Consider the following 22,816-nt stretch of genomic DNA (forward strand, 5'->3'; position numbering starts at 1 on the left):
CCTGGCTCCCAGAGGGCTTCTACTTTAAGAGTGAAAAATGTTGTTCTCTGGGCACCATGGTCCTAGGAAGTTGCCTCAAATCACTCACTAAAACCGAAGGTGGTGGAATAGATAATTTTGGGTCTCTTGGGATCTCTTGGGGGTTATTATGAGCAGAGTCTCTCATCCAGAAACGAAACTCATCCTTAGATAATAAGCTGCAAAGCTAAAGACAGTTATTCTTTGGGGAGCGAGTCATGAAAGAGACTGAAAGCCCAGCTGGGAATAGAGTATCCAGGTTATGTTTGACTGAGCAGGGAATACTTGCAGCTCAGCACACTGACAGGCAGGCACAGCTCGAGTGTGTCCCTCATATGGCTTTAGAAAGACAAGCAGAGTTACCCTGAGCACCTGCTGTGATTTAAAACAGGGAGCGTGACCTGAGTCACCTGGGAGTGTTGGAAAATGTTAACCTCCCTGACACTGTCAGAGAAACATTCCAGAGAAACCTGGGAGAGCTGCAGAGTTTCTGGCACTGCCCTCAGGGGGGTGATGAAGGATTGGCACTTCCAGGGGGGTGCTGTGGGGGCTGTGCTGGCTCATTGCTGGCTGGATCTGCCCCTTCGTGTCTCAGTCTCACCTTTTTGCACGGTTTCTCTGTCTTTTCCTTTCTGCTGTGCTTTTTGCCTCCCCACAAGCTGTTCATCTCTGTCCTCTGCAAGCAGTTGCAGCTGCCTGCACTGCTGCTACCCCAGCATCATCCCGGGGCTGCTCCGAGCATGGACCTGCTCCAGCCTGGTTTTGGAGCAGCTGGATCCGACTGCTTCTGAGCTCACCACCCCAGCACCCACCCAGGGGCTGCGTCCTGGCAAGGAGCAGCTCGTGCAGGTGTCCCTCCCTCCCACTGCAGGTCCCTGATCATAGTTACATTATTTTCCAGGTTCACCTCTTCACCACCTAAATTTGAAGGAGGAGAGAAGCCTCCAGGTGCCACGGGTGAGAAGCTGCCCCCAGAAGGGGGTGAAGGGCTGTGACATCCTCTACCAGCCCTGAGTGTGGCCAGAGCGAGCTCCTGTCTGCCTGCCACGGACGGGGGGAAATAATCAGGATGTCTCCTTGTGTCCCTCAGTCACAAAGACTAGGATTGGGTGAGTTCTTTAACCAGTAGAACTGTTGTAAATGGGTTTTGAGAAAGTAACGGTGAATGGAATGTTGAGGGCTTTGTAACCAACTTTGTAAGGAGTCAAACTGACTTAATAAAGACCTGTAAAGCCAAGCCTGCATATTAGGTGAAATTACTCCTGCATGCATGGAGTGCTGCTATAAAGTAATACCTGCTTCTCAATACTACACAGGTGTTAAGGAGTTTATTCCCGATTTTCAGGGACAGGACCAGATCTAATATCATTGTCTCTTTTTTATTTGCTGCTTCCCAGCAACAAAACCACAAGCTCGCCTTGCTTTCAGCAGTCTCCCAATTTTTTAAATTAGTTTAAACTAATTTTTTAAATTAGTTTAAAAAAGAAAAAGAAATCTTAATTTTTAGGGCTCAGACGGGGCACTTTAACTGCACTTTTTTACTGCCATTCTTTACACACGTTCCTTTTTCTAGGGGTGCTGAAACACACCTGTCTCTTTCTCCAGTTTTTTTGTATTTACTCAAAGCTGAATCCAGTTTGTTCTTCATGTGAATCCAACTTGCTCCCCGTGGCCAGTAGGCAGAACTGCTGCCCACTTTAACAAGGAAAAAGCACTCTGAAGTGGCTCATTAATGAGCATCAGATGACTGACTATGAGTGTGGCTTTGAAAACATGAGAGGAAGGGAAAAATTCCCTGAATTCTCCTGGCTGTGTCAGAGTGGCTGCTGTGTCACACCACCACGACAGAGCCAGCGAAGAGGCAGATAGTGCAAGGGAAAGTCATCTGCAAATTCACTTCTCGTTTCTCTCGATGTGCACTGTCTTTCAGGGAAATCCCTTCCCGTGTGGAGAAGTCTCTGGATCGCGTCCCGGCATTTAACAGCGTGGACCCGTGGGCTGCGTGCTCTTGGGTCGCGAACGAGCACGTTCAGCAGCTTCCCCACGAGCCTCCGCCGTTCCCCCGCCCCGTGGCCGTGTGTTTCGGGGTCCCGGTGCCCGGGCTCCCCCCCGGCCGGGACGAGGCTCATTCCAGCGCCAAAGTCCCGCCGGAGCTTTGCCCGGAGCCGGGATGATCCCGGCAACATTCCAGGGGCACGGCGCTCCCGCCTGGCCGCGCTCCGCCACTGCAGCGCCGGCAGCCGGCATCCCCATGGCCGGCATCCCCACGGCCGGCATCCCCACGGCCGGCATCCCCACGGCCGGCATCCCCACGGCCGGCATCCCCACGGCCGGCATCCCCACGGCCGGCATCCCCATCGCCGGCATCCCCATCGCCGGCATTCCCACTGCCCAGTGCTCCCCCACCCCTTGGATTCGGGACGCCCACCTGGCTCCCCCCTCCTGGCAGGGAGTTGTAGAGAGTGAGGAGGTCTCCCCTGAGCCTCCTCCTCTCCAGGCTGAGCCCCCCCAGCTCCCTCAGCCTCTCCTCACAGCACCTGTGCTCCAGTCCCTTCCCCAGCCTCGTTGCTCTTCTCTGGACCTGCTCCAGCCCCTCCATGTCCTTCCTGAGCTGAGGGCCCAGAACTGGACACAGCACTCCAGGGGTGGCCTCGCCGGTGCTGAGCCCAGGGGCAGAATCACTTCCCTGGTCCCGCTGCCACACTGTTCCCGATCCAGGCCAGGATCATTGGCCCTCTTGCCCCCCGGACACTCTCTGCCTCACGCTCAGCTTCCCGCTCCCCGCTCCGCCCTTTCCCTCGAGCCCCTCGGCGGCGGGGGCGGGTCCCGGGGGCGGGGCCGCGATGGTCACGTGGGCGCGCCGGCGGGGTCACGTGGGCGCGGTCCCGGGCGCGGTCACGTGGCCGCCCGGCGGCGGCGGGGCCATGAACGCCGAGCGGGACCTGGCGCCGCTGGCGCCCGGCGTGGTGCGGGCGCTCACCGACAAGCTGTACGAGAAGAGGAAGGTGGCGGCCCTGGAGATCGAGAAGTGAGGGGCGGGAGATGCCGGGAAACCGGAGAGGGCGGCGGGAATCGAGGGCGGCGCCGCTGCGGGGATGGGGCCGGAGAGGCCGACCCGGCTCCCCGGGGAAGGGCGGGGAGGGGTGTTGGCGTGCCGGGGCTCCCCGCGGCCCCCGCGTGGCGGGAGCCGGTCAGGGATGCTTGGGGTGGGTCCAGCTCCCACCGGGCAGGGGGCGGCGGGAGGGACCGACCCGGCTGTGCCCGGTGGGAACCGGGGGCTGCGGCGGTGGGGGTCACCCCGGGGGGGACCTGGGAGGCCCGGAGCAGGGAGAGGGGGTGACCCCAGTGGGAGCTGGGGGCTTTGGGGCTGGGGGTCACACTGGGGGGGCCGTGGGGATCTGGCGTGCCGAGGGAAGGGGTGACCCCAGTGGGGCTGGGGGTCACGCTGGGGGGACCGTGAGTCTGTGCTTGGCTTATACCAACCAAAGTCTGCTTTGGGGTCAGACAGTTCAGCTAATCAGTCTGCAAACATGATTTGGGAAGGGTATGAGGAGGAAGGCGGCAAGGGCCAACCTTTTCTGCAGATCTCACAGGTTTAGATCATCCAAAACCCATCACAGAACAGCCCCAGCAGCATCTCTCCCATGTCCATGGCACTGAGCCAGGAGGGACTTGCTGCCTCTCAACTCAGGAACCTCCTTGTCCTCTGGCTGGTGATGCAGGAGCAGCAGCTCCTGCTGCTTTTAGGCTCTCTGATGCTGCACTTCACTTTCCATGGCTTTTTGCCTCATTAATTAAATCTTGAACCCTTTAAGGAAGTCTGTAAACTTGTTCACATTCAAGCAAAGCTCCATCCATGAAATGTAAGCAGTAAAGTGATCACTCCAATGGTCTGTCTTGCTTGAGCTCGGTGTGTTCCTCTTTTTGGAGCAGGACTGGAGATGGAGCCATTTTCCCTAAATCAGCTGTTGGGAGAAAGGGTCAGGCTGTAACTGTTGGAGAACTTGGCTTTGGAGTAGGAAGAGTAGGGAGGGGCTGCCTGGTGCCCCTGGAGAGAAAGGGAGCAGCTGCTAAGGTCAGAGCAGAGCTGGTGTTCATAATCCTGGGAAGGAAAGTTCATGAACATTTTCTGTAATGATTTGCCTGGATTATAAAGTGCGTGACTGGCCAGTGGCCCCTGTTTGGGAGAGGGCAGTGTGAGATCCATATAGTGCCAAAGAAACCTTGTATGGAATTAGGCAGTGAAAGCTTTTTCACCTTTATTGACAGTGAAGGTGAAGGTTATTGATTTAGGCAGAATTTTTGAGGGGCCCGAGTCTTGTGTTGTGGATAGAAGTCCAAGAAAAATGGAGGAAAAACAGCACTGCATTGGCCGGGAATCGAACCCGGGCCTCCCGCGTGGCAGGCGAGAATTCTACCACTGAACCACCAATGCTACAGCTGCCTGCACAGCTGGCTCCACAGCTGCCTCCACAGCTGCCTGTGCCTCCCTGCCTGGCCAGCGGCTCTGCCGCAGGGAAACAGGGACCAAAAGGCTGGACGGACGAGCTGGGACCTGGAAGCAGTTCCGTAGGCTGGAGCTCATTCATCTGAGCAGGGTGATGCATTAATTATCTCTGGGTAACGAGCTGTAGGTTCCTGGGGTGGAGCAGGTATTGCGTATGGAAACTGGGTTGGCTTTTTATTAAGGCTCGTGCTGTTTAGGAGCATATTTAAATATACTGTTAATATAAAATTAAATGTATGGGGTATCAGCTGAAGCAGTGTGTGGGTGGCTGGGAAAGGTCCAAAATCTTGGCACTGTGTGTGGGTCTGGTGGGCAGCAGTTCTGTGCTGAGCTACCAGCACTCCTGGTCTGTGCTTAGCTCCTCTGGGCTGCTGTTCTGTGCCCTGCTGGGGATAAATGACCTGCCCTGTTGGAGAGAGGGTTTGAAGACCTGGTAACTTCTTCTCTGCAAGCAAACAGCTGCACTGGGGTGGCCCTTGAGAGCCCATCCTGGGCTTAGAGCTCCTGAGTGGTGTAGGAGGCTGCTGGCTGGAGCAGCAGGAGGGCAGTGAGCTGCTGTTGGATGTGAGCAGGGCGGAGGGGAGAGCTCTAGTTTCACTTGTGGATCCTGTCAGCATTCCCCATTTCATTACCGCTTTCTCTGGTGTTTGTCATGGCTGAAAGTCCCCGTGGGGAACCAAACCCCTCAGCATTTGTATCGGGCAGAACCTAAAACCCCCCCCGTGTGCTCTCCTCTCCTCTCCCCAGGCTGGTGCGAGAGTTTGTGGCTCAGAACAACACATCTCAAATCAAACACGTCATCCAGATCCTGTCACAGGAGTTTGCACTCTCCCAGCACCCCCACAGCCGGAAAGGGGGGCTCATTGGCCTGGCAGCCTGCTCCATCGCCCTGGGCAAGGTGGGTGCCGTGGGGTCTGGGGCTCGTGCAGGTTGTGGTGTGAGAACAGTAGTTCCTCCTGGGTCAGTGTGATGGGGAGACTTGGGCTGGTGGCCCTGCAGCTCCCTGGCTCCCTCCCTGCCTCGCAGCGTTCAGCTGGGTCGTGTTTGAGTTTTCCCAGCCCACCCAACTTCATCCTTTGGGCCCTGGAGCGCTTTCTGGCCTGGGCTACATCTTGGCAGCTCCCCCTAGGCGTGTTTAAAGTGCGTCTGTCCATCCTGAGTCTCCAGCAGCTGGACTAGACTCAGCAGGTTGGGTGCTAATTCGTGTTAGCAGAGCTGACAGGAGTTGCAGCCCTTCCACCTCCCCCCCCCAGCTCAGGCAGCCCCGGCAGCACGAGCAGGATCTTTGGGAAGGAGGGCTGAGGTACGGGCAGGATGTTTGCAGTACGTGCCAGGGCAGTGCCATCTCTTCCCTGTGCCATGGTCCTTGGCTGAGCAGTCTCCTTGTGTCCACCAGGACTCTGGGCTGTACCTGAAGGAGCTGATTGAGCCGGTGCTGACGTGTTTCAATGACGCCGACAGTCGCCTGCGGTACTACGCCTGCGAGGCTCTCTACAACATCGTCAAGGTGGCCAGAGGCTCTGTCCTCCCGCACTTCAATGTGCTCTTTGATGGCCTCAGCAAGGTAAGAAGCTTCCTCTTAAACCCCCATATGCTTTTCTTTCCCACACTTGAGTTCTGAGGCTTCTTCCCTAGTCCTCGACGTCTCCAAGTCAAACAAACCGGGTTGTCCAAGGTCAGTGTTCCAAGTAAACTTTGACCCAGACAGGTCTGAGGGACAAAATGAGCAGTTTCCACACGGTTTCACTGATGCTGTGGGTGTGGAGTTCACTGTAAGATACCTTGCTCTCTGCTCATCCTCACCTCCAGGATGTATTTTCCTGCTCCTTGTTGAATGGTGTTCGAAAATGAGGCTGAGAAAGCTGCTGCAGGCGAGGTGGCTCTGCAGCACTACAGCTTTGTGGGGTCTGTAGGGTCAAAACCATGTCTATGTCTTTGCAGATTTTCACTGCTAACTTGTATTTGTCCCCTTCTTGAGGGCATGACTGGCCCATGAAAACCTGCATAGCAGGGGGAGGTGAAGTTTGCTTGGTATTCCCCTTAGGAAGTCTCTCCGGAGAATTTGGTGGAGCCTAATGAGAAATTGGAGATAAAGGGTCTTCCTCTCTGTCCTTCCCTGTAATGCCAGAGGAGAGCAACAGTCCTGTGAGCCTGCTGGGAGCTGCACTGCAGAGCAGGGAGCAGAGCTGGGACCCAGTGCTGCAATGGCTCTTGTTTCTGTCGTTCACAGCTGGCTGCTGATCCTGACCCAAACGTCAAAAGCGGCTCCGAGCTCCTCGATCGGCTCCTCAAGGTAGTTTTGCTCTCCAGCTGAGAGTCCTTGGTGTAGGCTGGAGGCATGTCCTGGTGGGGGATATGTCAGTCCCTGAGGCTGCAGGTGCTAAAACCATCCCATCTCAGTCCTGTGGCTGCTGATAAAACATTTCTTTCTCTCACGGACCACAACCTCTTGGATTGAGGGTCTGGGGGCCTTTTAGGGTGGCTGGATGGAGGGGCTGGTGGGTTATCCCAGGGCCACATGTGCATTCAACTCCTGGGAACTGGGGGAAGCAAGGTTTTAGTCTGACCGGGTTTTCACCCTAGTCCCAGGCAACAGAAGGGCTGTTCTTCTGCTGTTCCTTGCTCAGATGGGTCACTTTGTGAGCAGAGCTGCTCTGCTGCTGCTTTGGGGAGCAGGGCTTGGTTCCCGTTCCTGTTGTGTCTGCTGATGAGCTTTTACTGTCACAGACCTCCCAGTTCCTTTTTTCCTGCTGTTTAGAAGCGAGCAGCTCCCTCCCAGATCCTACCCTCACTCCTCTTTATCACACCAGTTAAACCAGTCTCCTGCTGCAAACCATCCTGCTGGGAGATCAGCTCTGCCACACCGGGGTGAGAGACTCAGCCAGGCAGCAAAATCCACCAAGCGTGTAGAAAGAGCTTTAAAGGAAGCTTGGGGACTTCCCCACCCTGATACGTGTGGCTGCATCAAAAGTGCTTGCTCATGTGTGCAGCACACCACTGAGGCATGAGTTGGAGATGCTCCCATCGTCCTCCTGTTCAGCCAGGCTGCCACACAGCAGGCAGGAGCATCCCTCTCTGGGTCTTGCTCAGTCCCTGCCCAAGGGGGGGAATTCCTAGCTCATTGCCTGAATAAACTGTGTGGTTCCTTCTCCCCAGGTCTCATGACCTGCAGACTCGTGCATCATCTGGTTGTCATCTTTTTCCTGTCATGTGCCTTAAAAAGACAGGGTGGGGTGTCTGCATGGACATGGGTTGGCAGCCATCCCTCCTAACACCCTCTGCTTGGGCTCTGCAGGATATCGTGACAGAGAGCAACCAGTTTGACCTGGTGGGCTTCATCCCACTGCTGCGTGAGAGGATTTACTCCAACAACCAGTATGCCCGCCTGTTCATCATATCCTGGGTAGGTGCACAGGGTGCCACATGTTCCTGCCAGTCTGAACTCCAGAATATTGTGTCTCATCAGCTTCTTGGGTCTGGGCAAACTGCAGATATCCACGGCAATGTGTGAGCTCAGGCACCTGGATTTTTTTGGGCAGGTTTTTAAACCAGCCGAGTTTTTAACCTTCTTTAAAAGGGCAGTTCCCTGTCACCTTGCTGGTGCAGTCACAGGGACATCACACTGTGCTTCTGCCAACCTGTTCAGGACACTACACACCAAGTTAGAAAGTACAGTCAAAATGTTGCTTGTATAAATAGACATACTGTGGTCTAGAGGTTATAGTCTACCAAGGGACAGTGCCAGGCTGCTTTTCATCACCCAGCAGTGATGGAGGGATGTTGCTCTCTGGGAGGCAAGGGATCCCCCCTTGCTTTCTCCTCTCTGTGCAGGGCAGAAGCTCTTGGTGCCTGGTTGGAGTCTGAGGAGATGTGTGTCCCTGGACTCTCAGCTGTACCACTGCCATCCCAGGTCTGCCTGCATGTGCCTTGGCAGTCATTCCTGATCCCTGCGTTGTTTTACAGAGCTGTGATTGGAAATGTAGCAGTGCTGCAGGCTGATCACTCATTTCCTGTGCCAGCTCAGCTGCTTCCCGAGATGGGCAGCTCCACACTGTCCTTTTTTTCTTCCCCCCATCCCACACAGCTCAGCTCTGAATTCCTCAGTATCCTGCCAGATTTGTGCTGGTGATGTTAATCAGCTTCTCCAAAACTCACCTTTTCTTTCTTACTCCTCCCCGAGCTAGATCCTAGTCTTGGAGTCTGTGCCTGACATCAACCTCTTGGATTACCTGCCAGAAATCCTGGACGGGCTCTTCCAGATCCTGGGAGACAACAACAAGGAGATACGGAAAATGTGAGTGTGAAGGCTGGCGGGGTGTGAGGGCTGTGTCATGTTTGCTGTCCATCCATCACCCTCTTCCTTGGTTTGCAGCTCTTCTGTATAACTGCAGCAAAACCCTGTGGGTGTGGTGGGAGGCGGATCGGCTTGGGTGGGGGATCAAAGTGTCCTTGGCAAGGGCCTCTCCCGGCTTGTTGTGGCTGGGGAGGGCACCCTGCTCTGTGCCTGGGGCACAGACTGTTTTGGCTTGGTTGAAGCCTTGACTTCACAGCCACTGTGCTGCTGGGATGGGGTACGAGCTCTCTGAAGAAGCAGCATGTGAGTCTCTCTCAGCAAGGCAGAGCTCCAGCCCAGCGTCTCCTGGGTGGAGAACAGGAGAAAGCATTGGGAGCTTGCTCCATGTATACACTGCTGATTCCAAGACAGAGGCATTTTGAAGCGCAGGATTGGCTGTGTGTTCTCAGAGGGGTCAGAGGATCCTGGTGTTTTGTGCTGGGAGAGAGTGGCTGGACCTGTTTTGTGGTGCATAAGTAAGTGGCGAGACCAGCCTGGGCCTATCCTCCTGCCAAGCCCTTCTGGATCCTCTCTGTATCTTTGTTTCCCAGCATCCACATGTTGAGGAACCAGCACTGAAAACTTTGGATGTTGGCTGCCCAGCTGCTCCCCTCTGTGCTCCTCATCCCAGGCACCTCCATATCCACAGTGGCTGTGGGGGAGTTTTGGGAAGGTTTGGAGGGATCTGGGCCGTCATTGCCTCTGTCCTCACAGCTGTGTGCAGTCCCTGCTGTGGGGCAGGATGAGCTTCTCAGCCTCGTCCCTTCCTGGCCCTGCCCCTGTGGGGAGGCACTTCTGCCATGCCACCAGCACCCTTCCATGTGACCCTGCAGGATTGTCTCCATAACTTCTCCCTGACTTCTCCATCCAAGGGGACGTGCGCTGACCAGCTGCTCTGCCTGTCCGCAGGTGCGAGGTGGCTCTTGGGGAATTCCTCAAGGAGATCAAGAAGAATCCCTCCAGTGTCAAGTTTGCAGAAATGGCCAATATCCTGGTGATCCACTGCCAGGCAGCGGGTGAGTGCACAGGACCGAGCGGTGGCACCCAGCTCCTGGTTTGTGGTGGGAGGCAGCTCTCCCACAGTTGGCACTACTGCCCAGACACAACACAGGTCTGGCATCCTCCCAGAGCAGAGGGGCCTGAAAGGAAAATATCTGGCTGTGCATGGCACCTGTGGATATGCAGCACTTCTGGAAGGATCTCCTTAAGGGCTTACCATAACCTCTGGTGGCACAAGGTGCACAGGCCAGACAGTTGGATGTGTGTGGGCTTTGTGCCAGTGCTGCAGTGCAGCTCCTGTGGGTCTGCTGTGTAGGCAGTGGCAGAGGGTTACAGCTGCAGCTGGATGTGTTTCCTGAGAAGGGTCTTGTCCCCAGGTTGTGCTCATTGAGCTTAAACTGCTCTTTAAGCATTGCTGGGTGGGAGTGGGTTTCTTGGGAGATTGCTGGCTTTTCATTAAGCTGACACTGCTTAAGCCTAAAACCTGACCTTGCACGAACAGAGTGCCCCAGAGCTTGGGGAGGTTGTTAAAACCCCAACTCTAGGAACAGTGCTTGACCCAGATACACAGCTGCAATGGGTGTGACAGTGGAAATGTCCTTATGCATTGGTAAGCTTGACTGAATACTTGTAAATGAGAAAACCTTCATTATAAGTTGAAGGGGGTTAACTCTAAAACTTAATGATTGTGTTTAATCTCAGCCTCACTGCAGATTCAGGTCTTAGTTGATCTCCTCTGGGACTGAGCTTTCCCAGGCTAGGGTCTCTCTGGATGGAGCAGAGGTAGCTCCATGCTTGCAGGTGGTCATTGGCTTACGGGGTTTGCTCAGCTGCCAGTGCTGTCCTTTCCCTCACCCTTGCTTGTCTCCTGTCTTCCAGATGACCTGATCCAGCTTACAGCCATGTGCTGGATGAGGGAGTTCATCCAGCTGGCTGGCCGGGTGATGCTGCCCTACTCCTCAGGGATCCTGACCGCGGTCCTGCCGTGTCTCTCCTACGATGATCGCAAGAAGAGTATCCTTGTAACTCGGAGCTGCTCCCATTCCTGCTACAGCAACCCACAGGGAAGCACCTGCTTCCTGCCCCTGGGGCGCAGGTCCAGCTGCATGGCTGGAGAGGGCCAGGAGAAGGCCTCCCTCCAAGTGCTAACACCCACACTGGCCGTTTGGACGTGAGTGGGGTTGCAGTAGCTGGGTTGGGGCAGCCCTGGTGGGGCTGTGGTGGCTTCTCCGTGGCTGGCACCTACCCACGTGTGTTCCTTACACTGCCTTCACTCAGACATCAAGGAGGTGGCAAACGTGTGCAACCAGAGCCTGATGAAGCTGGTCATCCCAGAGGATGATGAAATGGATGAGGCCAAACAGTCGATAGACATACCAAAGGAACCCACCCCGGAGGAGTCCCTCTCCAAGCCAGAGGCAGCATCCAGCGGTGAGTCCCCATTGATCTGGACCATTAGAGGTGTGAGGAAGGTCAAGGGAAGGCTCTCAAGAGAAGTTCCTGAGTTGGTTTGGTGTCTTGAAGCAGCTCAGGACATGTGGGACCTCTCTGCTTTCTTTGGACCTCTCTGCTTTCTGTTTCGCAGATCTCTGCTGAGAGAGACCCGTTTGGTGCAGTCTTCTTAAGAGGGTCATTGGTCCAGCCTGGAGCCCAAGTGGTGCTGCAGTGCTGTGTTCCCTCATGAGCATCCCCATCCCCTCACCACCCTCCACTTTGACTTAGTCATTAAGTTGACCTGAAAAAGATCATTTATAGTTCAAGAGCAGCTATTGTCATCCAAATGACAATAGAGAGCTAGGAGAGCTGTGTTTGTCCTGGGGGTGCATCAACATGCGCATGAAGGGTGTTGATGGTGGACAAGGGTAAAGAAAGGGAAGGAGAAGGATTTTGGATCCTTTCCAAATTCATGGTCCTCTCCAGACCATCCTGTGGATATTGTCCCAGTCCTAAAATTTCCAGAACACAAAGGGCAGACGTTTGTAAGCAGACTGGAAGAGGGTTCAGTGGAGAAGAAACTAAGCAGTCCCAGTGCACCAATGCCTGGAAGCAGCAGTGGCTTCAGCCCTCTGGTATCCCTTGGGTGCCGTTGTCCTGGCATGACTAAACACTGCTTCTGGCACAGCACGTCTTGGTTGTGCAGGTGTGCGAATTATGTGTGCGACAGTTAAATCCCGTGAGCTCAGCCGTGCTGGTCTGGGGCTGCACCCTCAGCCCGGTGCTCTTCTGTAACGCACCCGCCAGCAGAAAACTCTGCAGTGAGAGGGAGCAGGGGGTGGAATTGAGACGGAAGGGTTTCCGTGTCCTGCTGCCCACGGGCAGGCAGGAGCAGGCCGGGGTAGCTCCCAGGGCAGCATTGGTGGTTCAGTGGTAGAATTCTCGCCTGCCACGCGGGAGGCCCGGGTTCGATTCCCGGCCAATGCAACGCTTGTTTTTCCTCCTTTTTTGCTTTGATTTCTGTCCATAACGTGGACCCAGGCACCTCATAATCTCAGCCTAAGGAAGCACCTTAATCTTCAACAAAAGTGCAAAAGCTTTCACTGCCAAACGCCACGCAGGGTCTCCTTTTGGAAGGGATAAAGCAGAAAATGCACTAACATAGCATGGCAGCAAAACCTTTTCTTTTTTACTCCTCATTTGTCCCGAGAATACCTCCTTGTATTAAAATCTGTTGCAGAAGAGCTTTAAAACATCAACAGGAAACTTAATTGCTTTAATCTCGACCCCTCTGGGGTTAAATTTCACCTTGAAGCAGGCGGGATCAGGAAAAGCTGTGATGCTTTTCCCTCAGAAACTCTCAGCCCTGCTCCCTGGGAGTGCTGATGTGGCGGTGGCGCTGTCTGTGTGAGTAGAGGCTGTTGGCACAAGGGGGCACAAAGAGTCAAGTTCATCCTGCAGTGCTTTGTCACTGTGCTTGCAAGACCCAGTTTTAGCACCAAGCAGAGACTGAAAAGCTGTTTGGGTGTCTTGGCTTCCACATGGAGTCAGGCTATGGCCAGGTGGAGATGTCCTGGGTTGGATTCCACCTTCCCTGTGTGTGTGGTATCTCGAGGTGTTGAAATCAGGACAGTTGAAGGCAGCTCTGCAGTTCTGGGCTACTTTCAGAATGATTGAAACCATTAGAAGGATGTGTCTGAGTCTTTGTTACAGAAGAGGAAATCCAGTTTGGGGCAGAGGTCTGAAGCTGTGCCACCTGCATTTTGCTGGGTAGGTGCAGTCCTGTACCAACTTCTCTGGCAGCAGAGAAGAGCTTGACAAGGAGTGTAAAATGCTCACTGCAGGCAGAAGTGATTCTTTGGGTCCCCAGGCCTTCAAACAATGGCTTGTGATGTCTTTGCAGAAGGTCATGTAGCTCTCCAGCCTCCCAGTCCTGCTGTCCAACTTCCCTGCCATCCCACTAACTGTGTCTCCTCTTCTCCTGCCCCCAGGGTCTTTGGATGCATCTGGTGACTCCAGCAACAGCAGTGTCTTCACAGTGACCAGGTAGGGTCTGTTTGTTGCTTCAGAGGGGCTTGACAAGAAGGGAAGGCTTCTCAGGGTACAGACAAGGACTGACAGATGCAGACAGAGCTGTGAGGAAGGGTGGGCTGAGCTGGGAAGCAGTTGGGGTCCCAGTAGGGTGGATGCCTGGGGATGCTCTAGGGGTTGACTTCTTCTCTTTACAACTTTTGCACCAAAATGTCTTGAGTTTGTGGTAAACTGAGGTGGTTTTTCTCCTGAAGAGACCTTGCAAAGCCCCCCAATGAGGCAGTGAGTGTCTGTGCACTGAGGAATCTGCACCTCACCTGTCCTCAAGCCTCCATGGTTGTGCATTCCCCCTAAAAAACAGGGTGAAGTTGGAGAGGAGGTTGTCTCATTTATGGCTCTTCTAGCTTGGCCAGTACAGAAGGCATTTGGTTCCCTTCTGCCTTTGTAATGGAATGGTGAGAGAGGAACTGTGTGCTCATCTTCTGGAGGCACAGAGGCCTCACAGGAACGTGGCACATGGACGGTCTGGGGCTGGCAGGAGAGCCTGGGGGGCACTGACCCTGCTCCAGGCTGCAGCCTTGGCAGCTCCCTGTGGGGCTGGATCTGGGGCCACAGAGGTGAGTGGTCTTGCACCCCTGGCAACCTTGTGTGGCATTAGTCAGCCCTGCACCAGTTCTGTGCCCAGCACGCTCTCTCTCAGTGTCTCATCTAAATCATGTCTCCTGCAAATACCTTTCCTCCCATCCAGCTGTCTGAATTTGGGGACAAATCCATCTGCTCTAATAGCATCTCTTCTTTCCTCCTGCTGCTGCAGTTCCTTTACTCAGAGGTCGTGATTTCCAGCACTTTTATTGTGCTGATGCTTATTTTTATTTGTTGTTGTGATCCCCAAAATAGGATGTGTTGCTTTAGCTGCATCCTACCAGTGTGATGCCCATCGTGACACGTCCCAGAGCAATGCAAGCATCAGCTTTTCAGGTTGATGGTGTGTACCTTCCATTCCTTTTTTGCATTTCTGTACAGCCCAGCTACTCCCTGGTCTTAATGATGCCCTTAATTTTTTCTCTCTTGGAAGTACAGGTCATTTAATTTGCACCTAGATGTTGGTTTATGGCTCTTGAATGATTTTCCTGTCTTTTTTGTCATTGCTGGGTCCTGACCCTGCTCAGCCCTAAAAGTTTAGTAGGTGCAGAGGGGGATGTGCCTAGGGCTGAAATGAAGAAGGGGGTGGGGAAGAAAAAGAAGAGGCAATAAGTCAGGAGGACAGGTGATAGCTGGGGCTGTGTGCTGAAGAGCTTGCACCTGGGGGAGAGAGGGAGTGAAAACTGAAGGGGGACAGAAACAGGGGGGAGCTGGGGGGTGTTATCCCAGTGTCACAGAGAGACAGAAGGAGAAGGCTGCCCAAACTGAAGTAGTCTACCAGCAACTCCAGCACCAGGGAAAACCATCTGGGACAGCAAGAAGGACCCTCCACATCTCTGAGAGACCTGGCTTTGCAGAGAGACTTCTTCTTGAGCTCCTCCTAAACCCTTTTAAACAGGAGACTCCAGCTTTTATCATGGGGTTTACCTGCCCTGAAGCCCATTTCCCCACCCAGTGTGACCTCTCTGCTTGATCCAGCAATGGAACTTGAATTGTTTTTGCCGTGGCATCCGTCGTGGGGGACTGGCATGGGTTTGGGGGGGCTGTACGTGGCTGGTGGGAGCCCTGGATGTCTGCCTGGTGCTCTTATGCATTGCTCAGACTGTCTGGCTTGGCCCTGGAGCCGGAGGAAGGCAAGAGCTGGCACCCGCAGCCGTTTGCAGCCGTAACTCACGCCGGGGAGCGGCGGCTGCGCCGAGCGCCCACTGGGTGTCAAGGCAGGACCGCGGGAAGCCCCTGAGTCACCGTGGAAAGCTGGAAAGCTGCAAAGGGAGGAAGTTGCAGCTGCCTTTTAAGATGAAGTCACTCTCTGCTTCTGTTTTTGTTCGTTTCCCTCCCCCCCCCCTCGCTTCCCCCGGTCTCCCCCGGCGAGCCAGTGATGGAGCATGGCCCGGCGCCAAGCATCCAGCTCTCACCAAGCATCCAGCTCTCACGCCCCCTCCTCCTGCCCTCCCCGCAGCCGGCTGCAGAGGGATAGCACTGCAGCAGCAGGGAAGGGAGCACCTCGGGCAGTGGGGGCGGAGGAGCTCGTGCCCTGGCGTCTGCAGAGGCACATCTTCCGTGAAGACGCCATCCCAGAAGATGATGAGGTCTGAGTGCTCGATACATGGATGCTGGGCACATTCCTGTGGCCACGAGCTGACACACACACACACACACATACCCCCCACTCCTGAAACGTGATCCAAAATGCTTCCCAAGTGTTTGCCAGCTTCACTTGGAGGGAGTTTCCTGGTGGCATCTACTAGGAAATGGGGACCGTGTCTGTGCCAAGACGGAAGTGGTTCCTGGGAGAGCCTGGCTGCACAGGGCTGGAGGGGTTTTGGGGTCCCCATCCAGATGGGAGTCCCCACTTCCAGCTTCTGCAAAAACTGTCATTGAAGGTGGACCAGAACCATGTTTCAGAGGCACTGGAGCCTTCCTGTGGCCTGGCTGACCATGCTGCTGCTGCAATCACTGGTGTGAGACCGGATCAGGAAGGGGAGGTGGAAGTGTGGCTGCTGGAGCAGAGCCCGGGCTTCCTTCCGTCGGTCTGAGCTGCTGCAGGAGAAGATGCAGATGTCTGTCCTGTGTCAATGGACCAAAACAGCTGGAAAGTGCTTTTTAGGCTCTTGTAACTGCATCGGTGTTTCGATACAAGACCTGGACTGTTTGAGATGGCTTCCTGGTGCTGCTCCTGGGCAGATGGTCAGGCACAGCTGGAAGCAGTCAGGGTTGGGCAGTGTGGGTGATGGGACCACAGTCCCTCACCAAACTAGGTAAGGGACACGGAATCTGCAGAAGAGCCTTTGTGGTCCTTCCTGATGGAAGGAAGGCTTCGTGTTTTGGGTGGTGTTCAGCAGCACATGGACACGTAAAGCTGTGTGTTGCTCTGCAGAAAGGGCAAGAGGCTGCCACGTGGCTGAACTGCCCAAGGCTGTGCTTTAACCAGGCTTTTAAATGTGGTAGTTAGGGCTCACTACAAAGCTAAAATTGCTGGTGCTTGTCTCATGCTGGAAGTTGCTGTACCCCCATTCCAAGTGCCTGACACACCTTTAGGGTGGAGCTGGGAATCTCTGGAGGTGAGGAATGCTTGAGTGCTGGGTGCCACACAGCACCCAGAAATGCTTGGTTGAAGGCAGCATAATGGCTTTCTTTGAGCTCAGGCACCAAACATTCTCCAACAGCTTGTCTTGTGTAGCTTTAAGGTTCAGGGTGTCCTTTTGGGGTGGCTCCTCCCAGCCCTCCTTTCCGTTCTGGAGTGAGGAGATGTCTTCCCTTTGCTGCTCTCACTGCATGCTTGGGTGAGGGAGCTGGAGGGGGACCTCGGGCACGCTGTCCCAGCCCTTGTCAGGGTGATCTACAGCTCACTGGACTGGATGCCTCTGCCTAGATCTCTTAGCCTCATCGCTTCCCTGGGAGATCTTGGAAACTGCAGCAAGCAGAAGGAGGCCAAGAGCGCTGAAATGAGAGCGATGGAGGACAAGAAAGCGACAGCTTGTGGGACCGAGAGCAGAGAGGAGCTGTTTACCTCCTGGCCGCTGGCTCGAGCCCGTTGAGCAGCACAGCTGCCAGCCCGTATGGGAGCTGCCCTTGTGACTTGGACCACAATGAAAGAACCTGGATATTTCCACCCTTGGCAAGGCCGCTTTGCTGGGCTCGCCTAAAGGCTAGAGCCTGGCCTGGGCCTTAACCTTGTCTGAAAACGGGGTCAGGAAAGCAGCTGGGCCAGGCAGGAGGCCAGGAGGGAGATGACAGCTCAGGCATTGGCAGAGGAAAGGTGACTGCTGAGGAGAGGGTTGGCAGAAGCCCTTGCAGGAAGGGGAGAAATGAGAAAATGAGTCGATAAGGGACATGGGGTGAAAAACACTGCTTTGGGTTGAATGCATGCTAAAGTAAGCTCTGTTCCCGTGCTGGAGGGTGCTTTCTGAGATGGGGGTATGTGCTTGGGGGGTGGGTGTTCTGCCCCACTGCTGAGCATGAGCAAAGGGCACCAATATCCAGAGGTGAGAGCCCGGCACAGCCCCCATCATCGCTCAGTCTGCCCTAAAAACATGTTCTGGCTGTCACAGGCAAACCACGGAGGCGGTGCCAGGGCCACGTTCATCCTCCAGAGGAGAATCTGGGGTAGTGGGTTAGATGGAAGTGATTGCATCTGACATCTGCCCTGCCGCAGATGCCGGCGCTGGGAGCCGGCGTGGCAGGCCCAGAGGATCACATTAATGCAATGCCATTACTGCTGCTCCTGCTCCACGCTTCCCGGGGATTAAGGAGAGCCAGGGCGAGCTGGGAGCCCACGCTGGAGCTGCAGTAACCCCTGGAAAGGCAGCAGCCCCTGGTAATCCAAGGTTGCTCTGTCTCAGAGGCAGAGGAGCGTGGGAGGTGGGAGATTTTTATCCCAATTTCCGATTTTTCATTGGACCTTTTCAGGGTGGTGCCCTGGTTTTGTGCTGAGTAAACGAGCTGCTGCTCTGCCGGCAACCCCCCTAAAAGGTTTATCTCGGCAGATGCGGGCAGAGGAGAGCCGGAAAGGAGCTTTTCCCAGCTGCCATCCCTCCTGGTGGGAGCTGAGCCTGAAAGAGCTGCAGGGCAGTGATACACAGCATGACTGGGGGCTGGCTGGCTCCAGGTCAGCCTGGTGCTCCCAGCCACCTCCTGGGGTCCACTCAGGTGGGTTTTGGCTTGAGCCACCCCAGCTCTGCCCAGGTACTGCATCACAAGCAGGTACTCTATGCTTGCAAAAACCATGGAGGAGGGGTTTTCACGAGCAATTTTGGCACAAAACGGGCTGGAAATTGTTTCTGTGCTGGTAGAAGTCCAGTATGAGTGGACTGACAGTGCTGTGCTAAACCATGGCCCCCTGCATCCTCCCCACCTGCCTTACAGCACCACGGAGCTGGTGGGTGTGACAGCGTCGAAGCCACCTCCAAAAGGAACAGCTTCTCATGCCGATTCTCTGAGCTGTCCTTTCAGCCTCTTCCCTCTGAAAAATGCATTACCCTGAGGTTTCTTTTTCCCCCTCCTGCGCAGGCAAAGTGTATTTTTGCGTGGAGATGTCGGGTCAAGGATTCATTCTCCTCTTCACATACAGCCCTGTGCTGGGGGCATGGCAGGCTGCACTGCTGCTGGGGGAGATGGTTTTGCTGGAGAACCAGATACAGGGCTCTTTCAGGGCTGGCTTAAATGGCCTGGGAGGCTGCTCCCTTGGACATCTCCCTTCCCAACTCTCCATGCTGTGGGTCCCTCCTTCCCCTCAGTTCCGCACGTCTGAGCGTTTGGCCCTTGGCTGTTGTTTTCAATATCAAAGCGAAATGCGATTTTCAGCCCCCAGCATCTGTTACGTGAGGGAGATCAAGCAGGCAGATCCCTGCAGGGCCGTGAGGGGCCGCAGCCTCCTCGTCTCGCCCTTACAACGTGTGTCCTGGGGAAGATCAAATCCTATTAAGCTGCAGCTCTACTTGCAAATTATACCGTGAGAAATCCGCCCCTTAGGATTTCTTATCAAACGAGATGCACGGCCACTCTGCACACACTGGAAAAATCGGCAAGAGCCTGGTCCAGCCTTGAATAATTCAGTAGCTTGGGTAGGACAGGCATGACTATACTCTTCAGTGTAGCTTCATCTTGCTGGTCTCCTCCAACCATCTTGGTTCCAACCATCATCTCTCCTTAACCGAGGATCCTGTGACAGGTATTTCCCATGTCCCCACTGTCAAGGAGGTGGGAAATCATCAGGTAGGTTTCAGGACCACAAACAGGACACAAAAATCTTGTAACATGACCTCTTCTGCCTGGGGGTCTCCTGTTCTGGTGCAAGTCCCAACTATTTTGTAGTGAGGCACTGGCAGGGGTTGCAGCTGTGGATGCCTCATTTCTGGGCATGTTCAAGGCCTGGCTGGACTGGGCTCTGGTCTAGCGAGGGCTTGAGCTGAGATGTTTGATGCAGTCTTTGATGTGCTGTAGACCTCCCAACCATGGGAGGAATGAGTTGGACATTGCAGCACTGAACCAAACTCTTTTCCGTGCAGCTGTGAGAGGATCCAGGTGACCCTGAACCTGGATGGAATAGTTCAGGTGCTGGACTGCCACCTTCACGACACATCCATTGGGATGATGACCAGAATTGCAGTCCTGAAATGGCTCTACCACTTGTACATCAAGACTCCTCGTAAGGTAGGTTGGGGACTCAGCATTTTGAGCCTGCTTCTTCCCTTGGGCCTGAGCTTGTGCACTCCCAGCCTGCTCCGTGCCCTTGAATGGGCTGTAGTTGTCTTGGGAGCAGTGGGAACACGTGTCCACCTGCCTTTTCGGAGAAGGCTTTGGCTGCTGGATACCCCGCAGCTTGAGGAAGAAGAGCTCTCCAGCTCAGGTGGAAAATGCTGGGGAAGCTTTCTGCAGCCTCCCCTGGGGCAGGTGGTTCTGTGGCAGGGAGTGACCAGGACTGATGCCAGCTGCCTTTCTGCTCCTAGATGTTCCGGCACACCGACAGCCTCTTCCCCATCCTGCTGCGGACCCTCTCAGATGAGTCGGATGAAGTAAGTGCTGCAGCTGCTGCACAAGTCCTGCTGGAAGCTTGCTGTCTCCACATCTAGCTGGGCTTTGGGTTTTTTGGTTGAACTGAGGTATTTTGTGAGGCTTGGCCAGTGTTGGGACTGGGCCAAACTGAAGATCCAGCTGGAAGCCCTGCTGTCTTGGGGGCCCTCTGATGTATAAACCTTCTTTTCCACCTCTGAGAGTTGACCCTTCAAAGCCAACTCCTAAGAATCCTTTTTGCCTGCCTGGGAAAGCAGCTGGTGCTTCAGACCCCAGAGCTGGTGTCTTTCCCATGGGGCTGGGTCATGATCAGATCCTTGGTGAATGGGAATTCAGTTGCCTTTCACCAACCTCTGTGAAGATGCAAGGGGGATTGTGTTCAGCCAGCACTGCCGGATCCAAGTCATGAGGCAATTAAGCAGCACCCACTGCTCAGAGGGCAGCAGCAGCATTGCCTGGTGGGGCTGCAGTAGATGCCCCGTGGCATCAGATTGGCTGGGAACCACTCAGCTTGGGAGAGCAAAGAGAATCAGGCAGCAGAGAGTGAGACCACTTGCTCTGCCATCGCTCTTCATCTCCCATGCTGCTCCCTTCCTGAGCTGCTGCACCATTTTCCTGTTTCCTTGTCTTTCTTCCTCACCCCTCTTCTCTGGTTCCAGTCATCTCAATTTTAGTAGTGTTGTTGTCTTCTCCCACTCTCAGTTGTTTGCTGGAGCATTTTAGTGCTCAGGTTGGAGGCTGACAGGCTGGCACACAGCCTGGTCCAGGCACTCCTAGAGCTTCCACCAGCAGCTGGATACCTCTTGCCCAGAATTGCAAAGGATTCTGGCTGGTTTCTCAGCCAGGACCTTCCTCATGGAATAAAAATCACACACTCTCTGCTGTGCCTTACATGCTCAGTGCACCAAACCCCAATCCTACAATAAATCCCATGTGAGAGGAGGGAAGGGAATGAGCAAGTGAGGGAATGACTTGCAAAGGCAAGCAACTGCCTGGCCATTTTCCATCCCCTGCTGCTTACGATGCAAACCTTTCCAAAAGAGTCCCCAAGCACACATCTGCCTTTGCAATGCTCTAGAAAGCCTGCATCTTGCAGATAGTCTCTCCAGCTTGGCAGGAGATCGCAGTGAGTCATGTTGCAATTACACTGCTTATTAATATTTGAAAAAAGCAGTGAAGAAAGGACCCTGGTGATGCATTTCCTCCATGTGACATAACTGGGAATGGCTCAAAAGTAATTTTAAGCTGATTTATTTAATCCTGGCTTCTATTTATTTAAATGTTTGGAGGTGGCTCTTTTTTTTTTTTTTTTTAAGGAAATCCATAGACAAGTCAATCCATTAAACACCACCGCTCAGCTGGCTCTCAACCAGATTTGCTGCTCTCTGCAGAGGAAATAGAAATGACTGAAGTAGTAGAGGGGTTTTGAGCTGGACATTTTGGGGAATGATGAGAACACACTGAGCTGCAGTGTCAGTGTCTATTAGGAAAGGAGATGTGGGGTGCTTGCCTAGTCAGTACAGTATTTGTGTGCATGGTTATGTTGTCCTAGAGCAGACTGTGATCCCCAGAAGCTCCTGGCTAATGGCCTGGGAATCACCTGGTTGGCATGGGGGCCTGTATGAGGTAACCATCAGCTCTGTGATGAGGAAGCATCTCCCTCCCCTTTCTAGGCAGGGCTGTGCACGTTGTGTGGTGTAACAGAAGGTGTACACATCTTCAGAGGGTTTTTTTGCTGCCTTCCTCCTGCGATGCTGCTCTCCCCATGGGAACCTGCTGGGCAGCAGTGTCGGCGTCATCTTTTTTCCCAGCAAGGTTGAACGTCCTTCTGCAGTGGCTGTGGTTTCCCTTACCCCTGTGCATGGTCTGGAGGCTACCTGTCACTCTCCTGATGTGCCCTGGAGCTGCCCTGGAGCAGCTGTTTGTCGCCAGCTCATCACCAAAGGACAGTCTGGCTTTGGAGGCTCAGTGCTAGTCCGTGTATCAGACTGAAAGACTGTGCTCAGGTCTCTTATTTTTAAGATCTGGTCTTGCTGAGCTGCTCTGAGTCTCTCCGTGCACTTGCCATAAATAATCAAGCCTAAAGCAAGGAAAGACTCACGCTGGATGGAGCTGGATCCATGCCCTTTAAGGTCTCACGCCTGTTTTTATCGTTCAAGTAGCACAAGGTGTTGCACCTCCTCCACTGTGCTGAACAGGGGCCAGTGTCTCATGATGTATCTGCAGCCTCCTGAGTCATCTCTGCCTTCTCTCCTCTTCCCCTTCCTACCCACTCCTCTTGTGCCAGTAAATAAATGGTCAAGAGACACCTAGTTAAGATTCACAGAGGCAGCACGGAGAAGTTGGAGCGAAGCTGAAACCAGCAGTTCCCTTTGATGTGTAGACAAGTCGGGATCCAGGATTCCCGGCTGTCGGATGCCGTGCTGCTGCACTGCGTCACCTCGTGCTTCCCCAGCAGGGGAAGGTTCTGTCCTGCATCTGAGATCTGCTTTTGAAGGCAGTCTATAAAAGCCCTGCTTAAAATTCGATGTGCTTAAAAACTTCCGTGCAGCTCCAAGACATAGCAGGGTCCTGCTGGGAGTGGGTTTTCCTCCACTGGCTGCTTCATCTGTCAGTGTGAGTCTTGCAGCCCTCGTTGAAGAACTGATGTGAAAAGTCAGAAAATGTTTTCTGAGCAGTGGGTTGGACCTTTCCAGCTGCAGGGTAAAGGCACTGCTGCTGATAGGCACTGCTGAAAAGAAGACATGTTTTTAGGATTATCTTCTGTGAGTTTCTAGTGCAAAGCCAGCTCTGGATGTAGCCTTTCAGTTCCCTGGATCCTGAATGGACCCAGGAGCTGA

At 54.3% G+C, this 22,816-nt stretch overlaps 1 protein-coding gene and 2 non-coding genes across 3 annotated transcripts in view; 2 read left to right on the plus strand and 1 right to left on the minus strand.

Annotated features, from left to right (window-relative positions):
- The first annotated feature begins 2,920 nt into the window (after positions 1 to 2,920).
- The window catches only part of VAC14 (VAC14 component of PIKFYVE complex), a 57,673-nt gene continuing 37,777 nt past the window's right edge, over positions 2,921 to 22,816 (plus strand). Inside the window, exons 1-12 of the mRNA XM_051801827.1 lie at positions 2,921 to 3,046; positions 5,273 to 5,423; positions 5,922 to 6,089; positions 6,756 to 6,818; positions 7,821 to 7,928; positions 8,710 to 8,819; positions 9,768 to 9,874; positions 10,737 to 10,871; positions 11,136 to 11,288; positions 13,283 to 13,337; positions 19,472 to 19,616; positions 19,913 to 19,978. Of these exons, the coding sequence (XP_051657787.1) occupies positions 2,943 to 3,046; positions 5,273 to 5,423; positions 5,922 to 6,089; positions 6,756 to 6,818; positions 7,821 to 7,928; positions 8,710 to 8,819; positions 9,768 to 9,874; positions 10,737 to 10,871; positions 11,136 to 11,288; positions 13,283 to 13,337; positions 19,472 to 19,616; positions 19,913 to 19,978 (1,365 nt within the window). The 5' untranslated portion in view covers positions 2,921 to 2,942. The remainder of the gene's footprint in view (positions 3,047 to 5,272; positions 5,424 to 5,921; positions 6,090 to 6,755; positions 6,819 to 7,820; positions 7,929 to 8,709; positions 8,820 to 9,767; positions 9,875 to 10,736; positions 10,872 to 11,135; positions 11,289 to 13,282; positions 13,338 to 19,471; positions 19,617 to 19,912; positions 19,979 to 22,816) is intronic.
- TRNAG-GCC (transfer RNA glycine (anticodon GCC)) lies at positions 4,383 to 4,453 on the minus strand. The gene has a single exon. It is a non-coding gene; the product is annotated as a tRNA-Gly (tRNA).
- On the plus strand, positions 12,208 to 12,278 carry TRNAG-GCC (transfer RNA glycine (anticodon GCC)). Its single transcript has one exon. It is a non-coding gene; the product is annotated as a tRNA-Gly (tRNA).

This window comes from Manacus candei, unplaced genomic scaffold, assembly GCF_025592945.1.
Source record: "Manacus candei isolate 608988 ecotype Guabito, Panama unplaced genomic scaffold, ASM2559294v1 h1tg000053l, whole genome shotgun sequence".
NCBI classification, from domain to species: Eukaryota; Metazoa; Chordata; class Aves; order Passeriformes; family Pipridae; genus Manacus; species Manacus candei.